The sequence below is a fragment of the Danio aesculapii genome, chromosome 19 (assembly GCF_903798145.1).
Source record: "Danio aesculapii chromosome 19, fDanAes4.1, whole genome shotgun sequence".
Taxonomy (NCBI): Eukaryota; Metazoa; Chordata; class Actinopteri; order Cypriniformes; family Danionidae; genus Danio; species Danio aesculapii.
This window is the reverse complement of record NC_079453.1, coordinates 15,424,463-15,436,962: the sequence shown is the minus strand read 5'-3', so window position 1 is coordinate 15,436,962 and position 12,500 is coordinate 15,424,463. Positions and strand designations below refer to the sequence as shown.

The following is a 12,500-nucleotide window of genomic DNA, read 5'->3' as shown; positions in this document are numbered from 1 at the left end:
GTCAGTCAAAGTGGTGCTGTGAGTCCACAGAACCAGACTTGAAAACCACGGTGCTAAAAATATCATCAACATTAGTGCCGTTTACCCTGATGTCAGAAAATACATATTTTTTATGGGAGTGTTTGAAGCATCAGTCTAACTCTGAGGATTTCGGATCACGCGTTCATGAACTGTAAATTTGGCCATAGCTACAGTGTGACATTTTGGCACCAAAACAAAAGGATAATTAAAAAAATAAGTGCCTATTCTTCCACACTCCAAAACAAAAGCAAATACTGAATGTGTTCCAACAAAACATCACTAATTGTTGCTTTTCGCTTGTTAAAAAAAGGAATACTGAACTTGCGCTTACAAATACGTGACACATCAGGCTTGAAGAGCTGAGCGTGGCTGTGCAGGAAATGAGTAATGAAAAAAACGAGACACACACACTCCACCTGGGGCAACACAATGGCCGTCCCTGTCTGATTTGGTCTGTCAGTCTCTGAGGACGTTTTGTGTGAGCATGCCATCGTCTCATTTGGCTTTACCAACGTCCTGTGTCTCTTCCTCCACCACTACAATGGGCAAATTGTGGAACTGACCATTGGCATCCAGCTGTATCTCCCCTGTCTCTTCCATTTCTCCCTGCACCACCTCCTCGCCTCCTTCCACAACAGTCGCACCACCCGCCGCTTCATCGCCCTCAAGCTGCAGTTCCATTACACTCATGCCTTGGTCAGCGGCTGCTGGGTCGATCTCGATCAGGGTGGCGTTTTCCTGGTTTTCGTCTTCCTGCACAACCCTGACGACACCCTCTTGCATAACTACCGTACCTGTGACCACCTGACCGTCTTGGGTTACACCAGCATTAGTCGCTTTCTGCGTCAATTGGACGAGCTCAACCGGACTTACGACTGTCCCGAGTTGTGAGGGGTCCTGCATGGCTGTGGCTCCCAGGAGCGTAAGCCCAGACGCGGGATGGAGTGTGATGGCTTCAGTTTTTCCATCAGAGCCTCCGGCGATTCGTGTGAAGAGCTGAGAGCCTGCGGGTAGAGCGTGTAGGGTGACAGTGTTGGATGGTGGACTGAGGTTGGCCACTGTGAACGACTGGCCGATGGAAGAAAGGGTGATGGGAGAGAATACAGTGAATTGCTGTGGCTGGAGGGTAAGAGGCTGAGCTATGGATGTGCTGAGTACTGTGGTGGAGGCAGGACGCTGGAGACGGGGGCGTTTGGGAGCACGCTTGGCTGGAGGGGTTGAGGGGAGAACCAGACTGCTGAGGGCCTGTGACTGAGATGACCAGCTGAGGGACTGCTGCATCTTCTGTTCTTCTAACTGCTGTTCCAATGCTAACCATAAAACACAACATACACGGTTGTTATCAAAGAATTAAGAAGCAATACATCCTGAGAGTGTGTTTTAGTGACTTATTTAGCATTTCTTTAGACACAATGATTATATGCCTTTTATATACAATGCCTTTTTTCACTATTGTGAAGTTTATCAGCGCTGAAATGTATGTATTTTTTGACTTGGTAAACTTGCTCGGTCACTATCCTGGTACTGCACTGAACATGCTATGTGGCATGCTCAGGTATGAGTATTTGCATCTTGTTTGGATAAATCTGAACATGCTTTACACTCAGGGCTTGACATTAACTTTTTTGATCACCAGCCACTGTGGCTAGTAAATTTCCAACATTACTAGCCACTCACCATTTTCATTAGCCTCAATTTTGTTGTTGGGAAAATATATTTTATATGCATAAATTTTGACTTTGGCATGCTAAAATTACTTGATTTAGATTGTGTGTTATGTCCACATGCCTCCTCAATCATTTCACTTTTTGTGTGTGTTTGTATTCACCTTTTGTAAGAGCTTGCTCAATGTGCATGAGCAAATGGGTTGTCGCATTGCAATTAGTTTTTATTTCACATGACTTTTCAGAGTTCAAAATTAAGGATTTACCAAATTTATCTCTGACCAAACCAAAAATAAATAAATTATTATTTCTTAGCCACAGATTTAAAATAATGTGTTGTAAAAAGAATTGTATCTGTCATGTATTTAAAATTTGCACAGTAATCTGTCCTGGCTATTTCCCAGATCACCAGTTAACTACACATAAATGGGGAGCTAATCTCATATTAAGCAATGTCATTGTAATAAAAGACAATTAATCCATATTAACAAAAATACCTGTAAGCAAAAGAAAGCAGGTTAAAAACATACCGTGTGACAATGAAAGGATAATCACACACACATGGTAAATGTTAGGCCTGTTAATAATGTTTAAAGCAGGGGTGCCCAAACTTTTTCTTATAAAGGGCCAAAAACCACACTTGACTGAGCTCTCAAAGCTCAAAGTTAAATATGCCAAACCGATCTACATTAAATTTGCCATGGTTAATTTCTCATTTACTACCATAGTATTTAAAAATAACAAAAAAAAAAACTATGCTTTAAAACACAGTAAATAATGATGCAGTATAATTTATAATGAACTTTTCTTAATTTATAATTATAGTAAAATCATAAACAATCCCATTTATAAACCTACAGAGTTCAATGCTGAAAACACTAGTCAAGCTGCTCCTGCCTTGATTTGCTTGCCAATGTCTTGTGCATCTGTCAAGTGACAGTATTTACATTTTAAAAGTCTGATTAATTTACAACATTAAATGAAACATTTAATTTTAGTTGGCTTTTTTGTAGCTCCTCAATTAAACCATGAAACAAAAGGTTACATTTAATTCAAAATTCGCCCCAATCAACTCCTCATAATTTTCCCTCCCTTTTCAGATGGGATGGCGGGCCAAACCAAAGGTTACCCTGGGCCAACTTTGGCCCGCGGGTCCTAGTTTGGGGACCTCTGATTTAAAGAATAATTAAAGCAAAAACAGCAACTGCTGCTGCTTACAAAAGGATATATATATGGCGTTTCTGTGTGAAGTTTGCATGTTCTCCCTGCGTTTGCGTGGGTTTCCACCGGGTGCTCCGGTTTCCCCCACAGTCCAAAGACATGCGGTACAGGTGAATTGGGTGACCTAAATTGTCCATAGTGTATGATGGCCCATTTTCACTGAGTGGTACGGTACGGTTCGGTTTGGTATGCTTTGACGTTTCCACTGTCAAAAGGCGTACCGAACCGAACCGTACCTTACCACTTTTTCGGCACTCTTTCGAAAGGGTACCAAACATGAGAAAGGGTACCAAAAGGCGGACCTAGACGCGCAGGTGAAAGCTATTGGTTTACAGAGATACGTAGTTCGCTTATGCAACAAGCCAGAATGAAAACAAAAAAACACCATGTTTAAAATACACACACAGCCGAGAGATTATAGCGGAATTATATATACATATAATAACGAGCCATGGTCAATCCGGGCTCAAACAAACCTTGTCGTCAGCTTGATGAACAGCCACAAAGCCATGGAGTAGAGCAGAATCTACCCTGTGCCTCATAGTTTTTTACGAGGCAGTCTGAAGCGCAAGCGGTTTCGCTTTCTTCCTTGAGTTCGCCACGCATCTATATCTGAAATAACAAACTTCTTGAGCTGATGATAATAACCTGCGCTTGATTATTAACATACTTTTGAAACCCGATCCTGTCAGACACTGACAAACGTGAGAGTGAAGCGCGAAAAAGCAAAGGAGAAGCCGGGAAAAAAGGAGCACATTATTTTTCACCAAACATGAACAAAATGCCATGTAACTTATTGTCTTCACCTTTTGGACTAGTATGAACTGGGAATGATGGAATTACTGTCTAACAGAGGTTACATGTGCTGTACAGACACAGATGAGAGGTTTTCACTGACTGCAAGGTATATTTTGTGTTATTTTTGAACCTAAATACGGACGAAATGTCTGCTGTGTGTAGTTCTTCTGTAGTTGATAACATATCAGAGACTGTAAGGGGCTGTATGTGTTTATATATTTTCATTTATTTATTTATTTTATATAATTACAGACGTTACAGTAGGCTATTTTGCACGCCATTGATCTGCAGCTATTATCAACTCATGTTCATAGAAAAGTTAGTAATAAACATTAAACAGAAGTATTTATGTGTGTAAAGCATCTGTTTTGTGAGAAGTGCTTCTCATATAATATGTGAGCGACCTGTACAGCTTTACTGTAGACATTTCCTCGAGCGAGAATGACATCGACTGTGGTCTTTCTGTCGTACACCACGCCCACCAAAAGGGTACCCTTGTTAGTGGAAACGCAAGCTTGATAAAGGTGACCCATACCGACCCGAACCGTACCGTACCATACCAGTCATTGAAAACGAGCCATGAGTGTGAGTGAGTGAGTGTGTAGGAATGTTTCCCAGAGATGGGTTGCGGCTGGAAGGGCATCCACTGCATAAAACATGTGCTGGATAAGTTGGCGGTTCATTCTGCTGTGGCGACCCGGGATTAATAAAGGGACTAAGCCGAAAAGAAAATGACTGAATATATATATATATAAAATCTTGAGCTCTAGAAAGCAGCGGGACTGTGGGTGCACGACCATCACTTTTTGTCCAGTCTATTTCAAGGAGATCTCATCAGTTGCGTTTCCTTTAGGCACAGTTGCTTCGTGCAAGTAAACGGAAGTGCGCACGCTTTTTGACAGTCACATGCATCACATCACCTGTGCACGCAAATGAACATCCTATCATTTGGTATTCACCTGTTTTCTTTTGCTTGCGAGGAACACAATTAATTTTGTCAGTCATGCTGCTTCTCAATTCTAAGATCACATTTGCACGAATATTGGGCCATCCTTTTTGTCGAACCCTGCTTTTAAGAGAACTACAAATTAAACATAATTTTCAACCAGCCAAAGTGGCTAGTGGGAGCGGTTGTCTGACCCACTATAGCTAAAAATCTACGGGTTAGCGGGTGTTAATGTCAAGCCCTGTTTACACTCACTAGTCATTTCAACTAGGACAAGAATCAACGTAGTATGCTTTGCATAAATGTCACCACAGGCAAGTTTTTCTAACGAGTCTGGGAAGTAAAATGTTTTTGCACGTTTTTTTATTATTAAAGTCTGTCTGAACCAGAATTTTCTACAGATGGCAATTTCAGCTGAAATTGAATACTGAATAGAGGCTAGAGATTTATTTTAGCACCCCTTATTATCACTCGCAGCAAATGGAATGTCATTCCAGTGGAGAACATTTTCAGATTGATGAAATGTAATGAAGACTTTTTTTTCTTCTAATCACAGATTAATAGTTCACCTCAAAGATTTATTTTTTATTTTTATTTTTAAATAAATATTGGCTCCAATCAGAAAAGTATAGTACTGTGCAAAAATGTTAATCAAAACAAGACAAAACTTGTCTTGTTTGACTACTGAGTGACAAAATATCATTAATAAGGAATCACTTTGGTAAATGTAATTAACAGTTAGACCGAGTTCGGTTAACAGTTTCAGCATGTTTAACAAAAGTGCTGCAACTATGTCTCATATTGTTCTTTGGTTTCTTCACTCACTTGTCAGTGTTCTGAGGACTTGTGTCTGCTCTGGGTCCGTCATTTGCCGTCGAACATTTAGAATTTGCTTGATGGAGTCCAACAGGTTAAAAACTTGTGCCAGGTTGCTTAGAACTGCAATCTCTGCAAAACAGACCACATGGTCATGTCTCATGATATCACAAAAATACAAACTAAATAGACTAAAGGTGCAGTCACACTGCTCTTTTCCCAAATAGATTTATATATTAATATGCATGCAAATGCACCAGACCAGAAACACAAGCTCATGATCAAGTTTCACAAGTCGCTACATTCCAAATTTCAAGGTTGGTTAACAAAGTAATTCACATTACATGGTTGTTAAATAAAATAAAATAAAATAAAATAAAATAAAATAAAATAAAATAAAATAAAATAAAATAAAATAAAATAAAATAAAATAAAATAAAATAAAATAAAATAAAATAAAATAAAATAAAATAAAATAAAATAAAATAAAAAACAAATAAAATATTTAGTTGTACGACAAGATGCCAAAAAAGAAAACGAACCACCAAAATAAAGACCATTTTGAATTAATTAATTTGATTAAATTACCAGATTTGATGTTTTATTTAATATTTAATGTATAAACTCCAACTGATTGGCAAGAGTATGGAAAACATATTACCCAGCTTACAGAGAGACTCATTCATTTCTCAGGTAATTACAGGTCAGGAATTGACACTTGCACAACTCTGATGGTGTTTTGATGGCATCAATGTTATAATCTTAATGGTATCAAGGTACAAGTGATCCAGATTGACTGTTATACTTTCTGCAGTATTGAGGTCATGGAGGCTGTTAGCATTCATATGCTTAGACTTGCTGCCTAAATGCCAAGGCAATCTGCTTGTTAAGTCGTGACATATGAAATACTGTTTCCAGGCCCAAGCCGCTACTCATTTGAATTGAGAAAATATTTGTTTATGACCAATTTTTTGTCCTATCACACATTGGTGTTCACAACAGTCTCTGGACCTTCTGCATCACAGACATCAAATATTTTAACAATTTATAAAAAAATGAATAATTTTCTGGCCTTGGGATATAGATGGATGGATGGATGGATGGATGGATGGATGGATGGATGGATGGATGTATGTATGTATGTATGTATGTATGTATGTATGTATGTATGTATGTATGTATGTATGTATATATATATATATATATATATATATATATATATATATATATATACATACATACATACAGTTGAAGTCAGAATTATCTGATAGTACTTTTTTTTCTGGAGAAAGTCTTTTTTGTTTTATTTCGGCTAGTTTTTCCCGGCAGTTTTTTTTTTTAAAAGCCATTTTAAGGTCAAAATTATTAGCCCCTTTAAGCTATATATTTTTTCAACTGTCTACAGGACAAACCATCATTATACAATAACTTGCCTAATTACCCTAACCTGCCTAATTAACCTAATTAAGCCTTTAAAAATGTCACTTTAAGCTGTATAGAAAAATATCTAGTAAAATATTATTTGCCGTCATCATGGCAGCGATAAAATAAATGAGTTATTTGAAATAAGTTGTTAATATTGTTACTATTTTGTTTAGAAATGTGTTAAAGAAATCCTCTCCGTTAAACTGAAACTGGGGAAAAAAATAAACAGGGCGCTAACAACTCTGACTTTAACTGTATATGTGTATATAGTCTTCCCATACAGTTTGATAAAGCGTTATGACCTGGAAGCCACTTCATGTGAAATGTGGAAAAATAGGTTTATTATATAGGTTTATGATATTTTTATGCATAAACAGAGCACCAAACTACAACTTTTAGATGGCATTTTTACAAATTATTTTAGCTCTGCAGTCACAAAATTAAATGCACAATATAACATGCTTTTTCTGAGTGCAGTGTTAATAATGTTTCATGAACACTCAATTATGCACAGCAGAAAAGCATCCAAGGTCAGGAATTTGATAATACATTTCACTTGTTTTTCACCAATCCTTTTCTTATACCCACAGAACACTGAATTTTCATTTTTGGTTATACTATTAAGGGAATCGTATGCACATGTCCTTATTTCCTCACCCTTCACTTCAAAAAAAGATGTTTTGAAGAAAGAGGAAAACCTGTAACCACTGACATCAATAGTAAAACACACATCCATCCAAAAACAAATATGATGGAAGTCAACAGTTTCCCACATTCTTCAAAATATCTTTTATCTACTTAAAATTTCTAATTTTGTGTTCTACAAAGAGTTAAAATCCCCATTCAACCGTTGTGTTTTTCATATTGTGAAGCAGTTCCTAGACAACTGGAATATTAAATGCAGTGAGCATGGCTTGTTTTTTCTACTGCAAGCTAAATGAATTTAGCAAAGTAGGCATTTTAGTCAGAAAGATCAGCAAAAGAGTTTGGGGAGAGCCATTAAAATCTAACAGACACGTCCTTCTCACCATTTCTGTTTGTTGTCAAATTTTTCAAATTTCAATGAAAGATTAGAAGGACAAACACTTTTTTTCTGTATGACATGCACATATATATTGTTCACCACAAAGCTAACAAAATCATATGGTTAGTTTTGATTTCATGGGGACTTTAAGGGGGACTAAGTAAATTCCCTAAGTAAATAAGTAAATAAGTATCCCTTTTTATACAATTATAATTTTTACAATTATAATTAATTTTACAATTATACAAATATATCGCAAATGATTATATATATATATATATATATATATATATATATATATATATATATATATATATATATATATATATATATATATATATAAAGTTATATGTATTTTTCTTCTTCATTGTATTTTTAAGCAAAGATTTAAAATATGATTCCGAATGCAGAACATTAATAATAAACTGAATAAAAACAGAAACAAAAACGTACTGATTCACATAGTTTGACCAGTTAATCGTGAACTTAATTTCATTACCAACATTATTACGACTAACCAACTATGACCATCACAGGAGGATTTGAACACAGCATTTGTCAAGTTGAGCACGGCATGGATCATATTGTGACATACTGACCTGCATCCTGTAAAGAGCTCTGATCTGTGCGTAGCTGAACTCCTCTCAGCAGACCCAACAGCTCCGAGCGGATATTAGACACCACCTCCCCCATCAGCCCCACCTCAGCGATACCCCTCCAGAAACTCAGCGTCTCCTCTATAGGGGTCACAAATACAGTACTATATTTATTACATCTACAGATCCCGTCATCATTAATGTATGGCAGCCATGAGATTAGATGGACAGAACTGACCACAGAACTTTCTGAATATTTCATTTGCTGCATTTACCTGAGATTTCAGATGTGTCTCTTTTCTCTGGGATTTCTGGGCTCCACTCCACTGCGCCGATCACGTCTTCTTTCTTTTCCTCTACTGTGGCCGCTTGACCACCATTACCCACAGTGACATGGCCTGCAGGAAACACACACTCTGTGCATTGGTTGGTTAAAATGTTGTAAGGTTTGGAATTTATTCTGTTTAATAAGATTTTGTTTTCCAAACAACAAATTTTACCATGTTTGACGCAAGACAACCAATAAAATGTCCATAGAAACAATACTTTATGTAACAAAAATAAATGTTGTCAAGCTTATTCAGAATAGGGGTCCGTTCTTCATACCTTGCTTATGCCGAATTCAGACTGCATGATTTTAGCCCCGATTTTGATTTGCCGACAGGATTTGAGAAATCGCCGACAAATGCCTGAAATCACAGGTAAATCGGTCACACGATCTGGGACACAATCTGAGAGAATCCCGACACCCATGAGATATCTGGCATGCTAAATATCTGGACCTGTCGCCGAAAACAAATCCTGCTATGTGAAATGGGTTCTGATTGAAAATAACATCGGCGATAACCTACAGCCAATGAGAGAGCAGCATCCACTAGTGTGGGTATCTGCTGGTCAGCAGGAGGTTGGGGGAGAAGTTAAAAGCGCTTCTTCTCAGTTTATTTGGACCCAAGAAATGGAGGAAAAACTAGTGTAAGTTTAGCAGGAGCACCTGTGTCAGTTTGACATGTCATCTGAGCAATATCACAACTTGGTCGAAAAAGAAAAGAAGTTGAGGAGAGATTGCTAATTCTCTTTAAAGCCAGGTGAGCAAAATAAGTGAATTTTCTACCCCACTAAAGGCTTCTTTGTCATTATGTAGTTTTAATAATGAAAGATATACATGACCTCACAATGTTTCCATGTCACTTCTCGCGTGTGTTTGGTTGTGAGACGAAGTTTGGACAAAGTTGTCAGTGATTCTTCCTATTTATAGTCATGCAGTGTAAACCCCCCTGTTGCCGATCCATCTTACAGTGTAAATACAGCAGTGACGGAACGCTACTCCAGATAGTCACGCAGTGTAAAAACATCCGTAACAGTACTACTTTGAAAATTATGCAGTCTGAACTTGGCATTAAATGATCTAAGATGATTTGGCAGATCCTGGATCTTTTAATCTTGATAACTAATCTCTGGCTAATTTGGTTCTTCATACAAGGTTGCGAATCAGATTAAAATGTCTGTTAAAGTTTCTTAATCGGTGTAAGTAATAACTGGCTGTTTAAATTAATTTTACATCAAAAAAGCATTTTGATATCAGTAAAGTTGTCTGCAACTTTTGTGAAGCATTAAATCACCTTCATATTAGCTGTCAAAGCACATGCATGACTGCATAAATTATTATTCCTTTAAAAACAGTCAAATATTGTGCATGTCTATTATTATACACAAATTATACTAAAGCTGGTACATTAAAATAGTATGCATTTGTATCTAAAAAGTCCATATTAATAAATGTTTTTTAAATGTATATTACTATATAACTATTTACTATTTTCCAAGTGTCTACAACTACTACTGTAAGAAAATGCCAGAATTCAGTACATACTTTCAGAATTACCTTTGCTTGAAAAGACCAATCTAATCCTGTTTATATGAAACAAGCCTGCTCCCGAGCAGGTTTGAGCTACCAGAACTGTTGCTATGATAACAACTCTCGAATGAGTTTAAGGAACGAAACGATCCTGGGTCATGTCAAATCATCAATAACCAAATCCAGCTAAATGAGTAAACCACGTTTGAAGAACAGACCCCACTAATTATTTAAAGACACAAATATAATATTTAAACATTACAATAAAGCTCCACAATATTAAGTAATTTTGAATATTTATACTCATTTATATAGATTTTATCCAACTGTTCATAAGATGTTTTTATATATTATTAATAATTTAAAAGATTATAAAATTTTCTTAAATCACTAATACTCATTTTTAAGAATGTAATTATGTTTATTTATTCATTCATTCAGTCATTCATTCAGTCATTTATTTATTTATTTATTTATTTATTTATTTATTTTATTCATGCTTTAATGTCAGCAGCATTGGCTATATTCATGGCAACACTTGTACTAAATATTCAATATATAATTTTCAATAATGATACATGTTTCTTGATCACTCATTGTACAAAAAATATATACACACAAATCACAACACTGATAAAAATAAATAAAAGCTGTTTTAGTTTGATCAATGATGAATATTCTCCTCCAATTATCTCCTCCAGAAAACACCTTTTAAACATTTCCCTTGAAATACTTCCTGAATAAAATATTAAACACTCTATTAAATTATGTTTTAAGCACAGTTTTAGATTTTTAGATAAACACAGTACAGATTTTTAGATAAAACGTATATGTTAAACTAAATGGACATGGAATTTTATTTATTTACCAGAAGTTATTTGAAACATTAAAGGCACTTTACTTGAGTTTATGTGCTTTCTATGTATAAAATTCACTTTTGTACATTTAATTAGATGCAGAGAGCAAAATGTATTTGACCTATTTCTTAAAAATACCATGGATAATCTTTCATTAATTATGTTTTATTGATACATTGATTCTTTTTGTTCTTAATTTAAGCTTTCTTTGAGGGTTGGGTTTAGGCGTAGAAAATACTTGTTGCAAACAATCATGTCTATGACACAATTCCCACACAAAGCAAAACATTAGTGTCTGTGTTCTAACCTGCAGCTGTAATGGGCGTGTTGAGGCCACTGCCGTCCGGTGGGAAGCGTGTGTTGTTGATCAGCAGGTCAAACTTGGTGCTGCGGCAGGTATTTGTGCAGAGAGTGCTGTGCTGATAAAAATCTAGCTGACCCGAGTCCATCATCTTTCTACATGACACAAAAATACAACTTTCAGAGGTTATGACTTGATCTACTGTAACAAATGAGTTTGAACTCAAAACTTCCTCCCAAAAATATGAAAGACTCGGGCTGATGTTAGCAGAATTTGTAATGACAGTAAAGAGTAGGGCTGCACGATTAATCGAAAAGAGATCACGATCTCGATTAGACCCCGACATGATCTTAATACAACATTTCTACGATTCAGCCAATTATTTTTTCAAGGTTGGGAGAAGCATAAAGGTGGTCACACAAGTCTTCACATTGTTTTATATACATTGCTTAGCCACATGAACACCTCCAAATGGTGTTAAGCGTCACATACTGTATTTATAAGGTATAATTCACCCAAAAATGTCTTTTCTGTCTAAATGTAATGATGTATTCGCAGCTGCGAAATCACATGTGAGCTGACGCACTGTTTGTTTACTACCTAGAGGACACGCGCGTGCAAATGATCTCTACTTAAGTAAACAGAACCTGCATGTGTACTGGCTGAGAACAACTGTGTACAACAGGTAATAAAGTTGTAAATATTGTTCAGTTTGTTGCACAGAGCGATCGCTTGGGTGCCGCGAGGGCATGTATTTTTTTTTCTCAGAGTGAAAAAGTTTTGTTGTTTTACTATATGTTTGAGAAATAATAATCGCCTACTCATATTAACCTTTATTTTACATCTACAGAATTGTGAGAAATTCATGATCTTGATTTTACACAAAAAATATAGTGATTCTCATTTTAGCCAGATTCGTGCAGCCCTAGTAAAGAGTAGTAACATCTATTAAATCTTCTGCTGTATAACCTACAAC

The 12,500-nt window shown here is 36.3% G+C and overlaps 1 protein-coding gene across 3 annotated transcripts in view; it reads right to left on the bottom strand.

Annotated features, from left to right (window-relative positions):
• Positions 1-12,500, bottom strand: part of gmeb1 (glucocorticoid modulatory element binding protein 1) — a 23,905-nt gene that overhangs the window by 499 nt on the left and 10,906 nt on the right. For 2 of the 3 annotated variants that reach the window (XM_056480024.1, XM_056480023.1), the window contains exons 6-10: positions 11,531-11,679; positions 8,787-8,927; positions 8,515-8,652; positions 5,476-5,598; positions 1-1,331 (exon numbers count right to left, since the gene is read on the bottom strand). The exon at positions 1-1,331 is cut by the window's left edge and continues 499 nt beyond it. In XM_056480024.1, coding sequence (XP_056335999.1) covers positions 517-1,331; positions 5,476-5,598; positions 8,515-8,652; positions 8,787-8,927; positions 11,531-11,679 — 1,366 coding nt within the window. In that variant the 3' untranslated portion in view covers positions 1-516. The remainder of the gene's footprint in view (positions 1,332-5,475; positions 5,599-8,514; positions 8,653-8,786; positions 8,928-11,530; positions 11,680-12,500) is intronic. The other variant, XM_056480025.1, reaches the window with a different exon arrangement.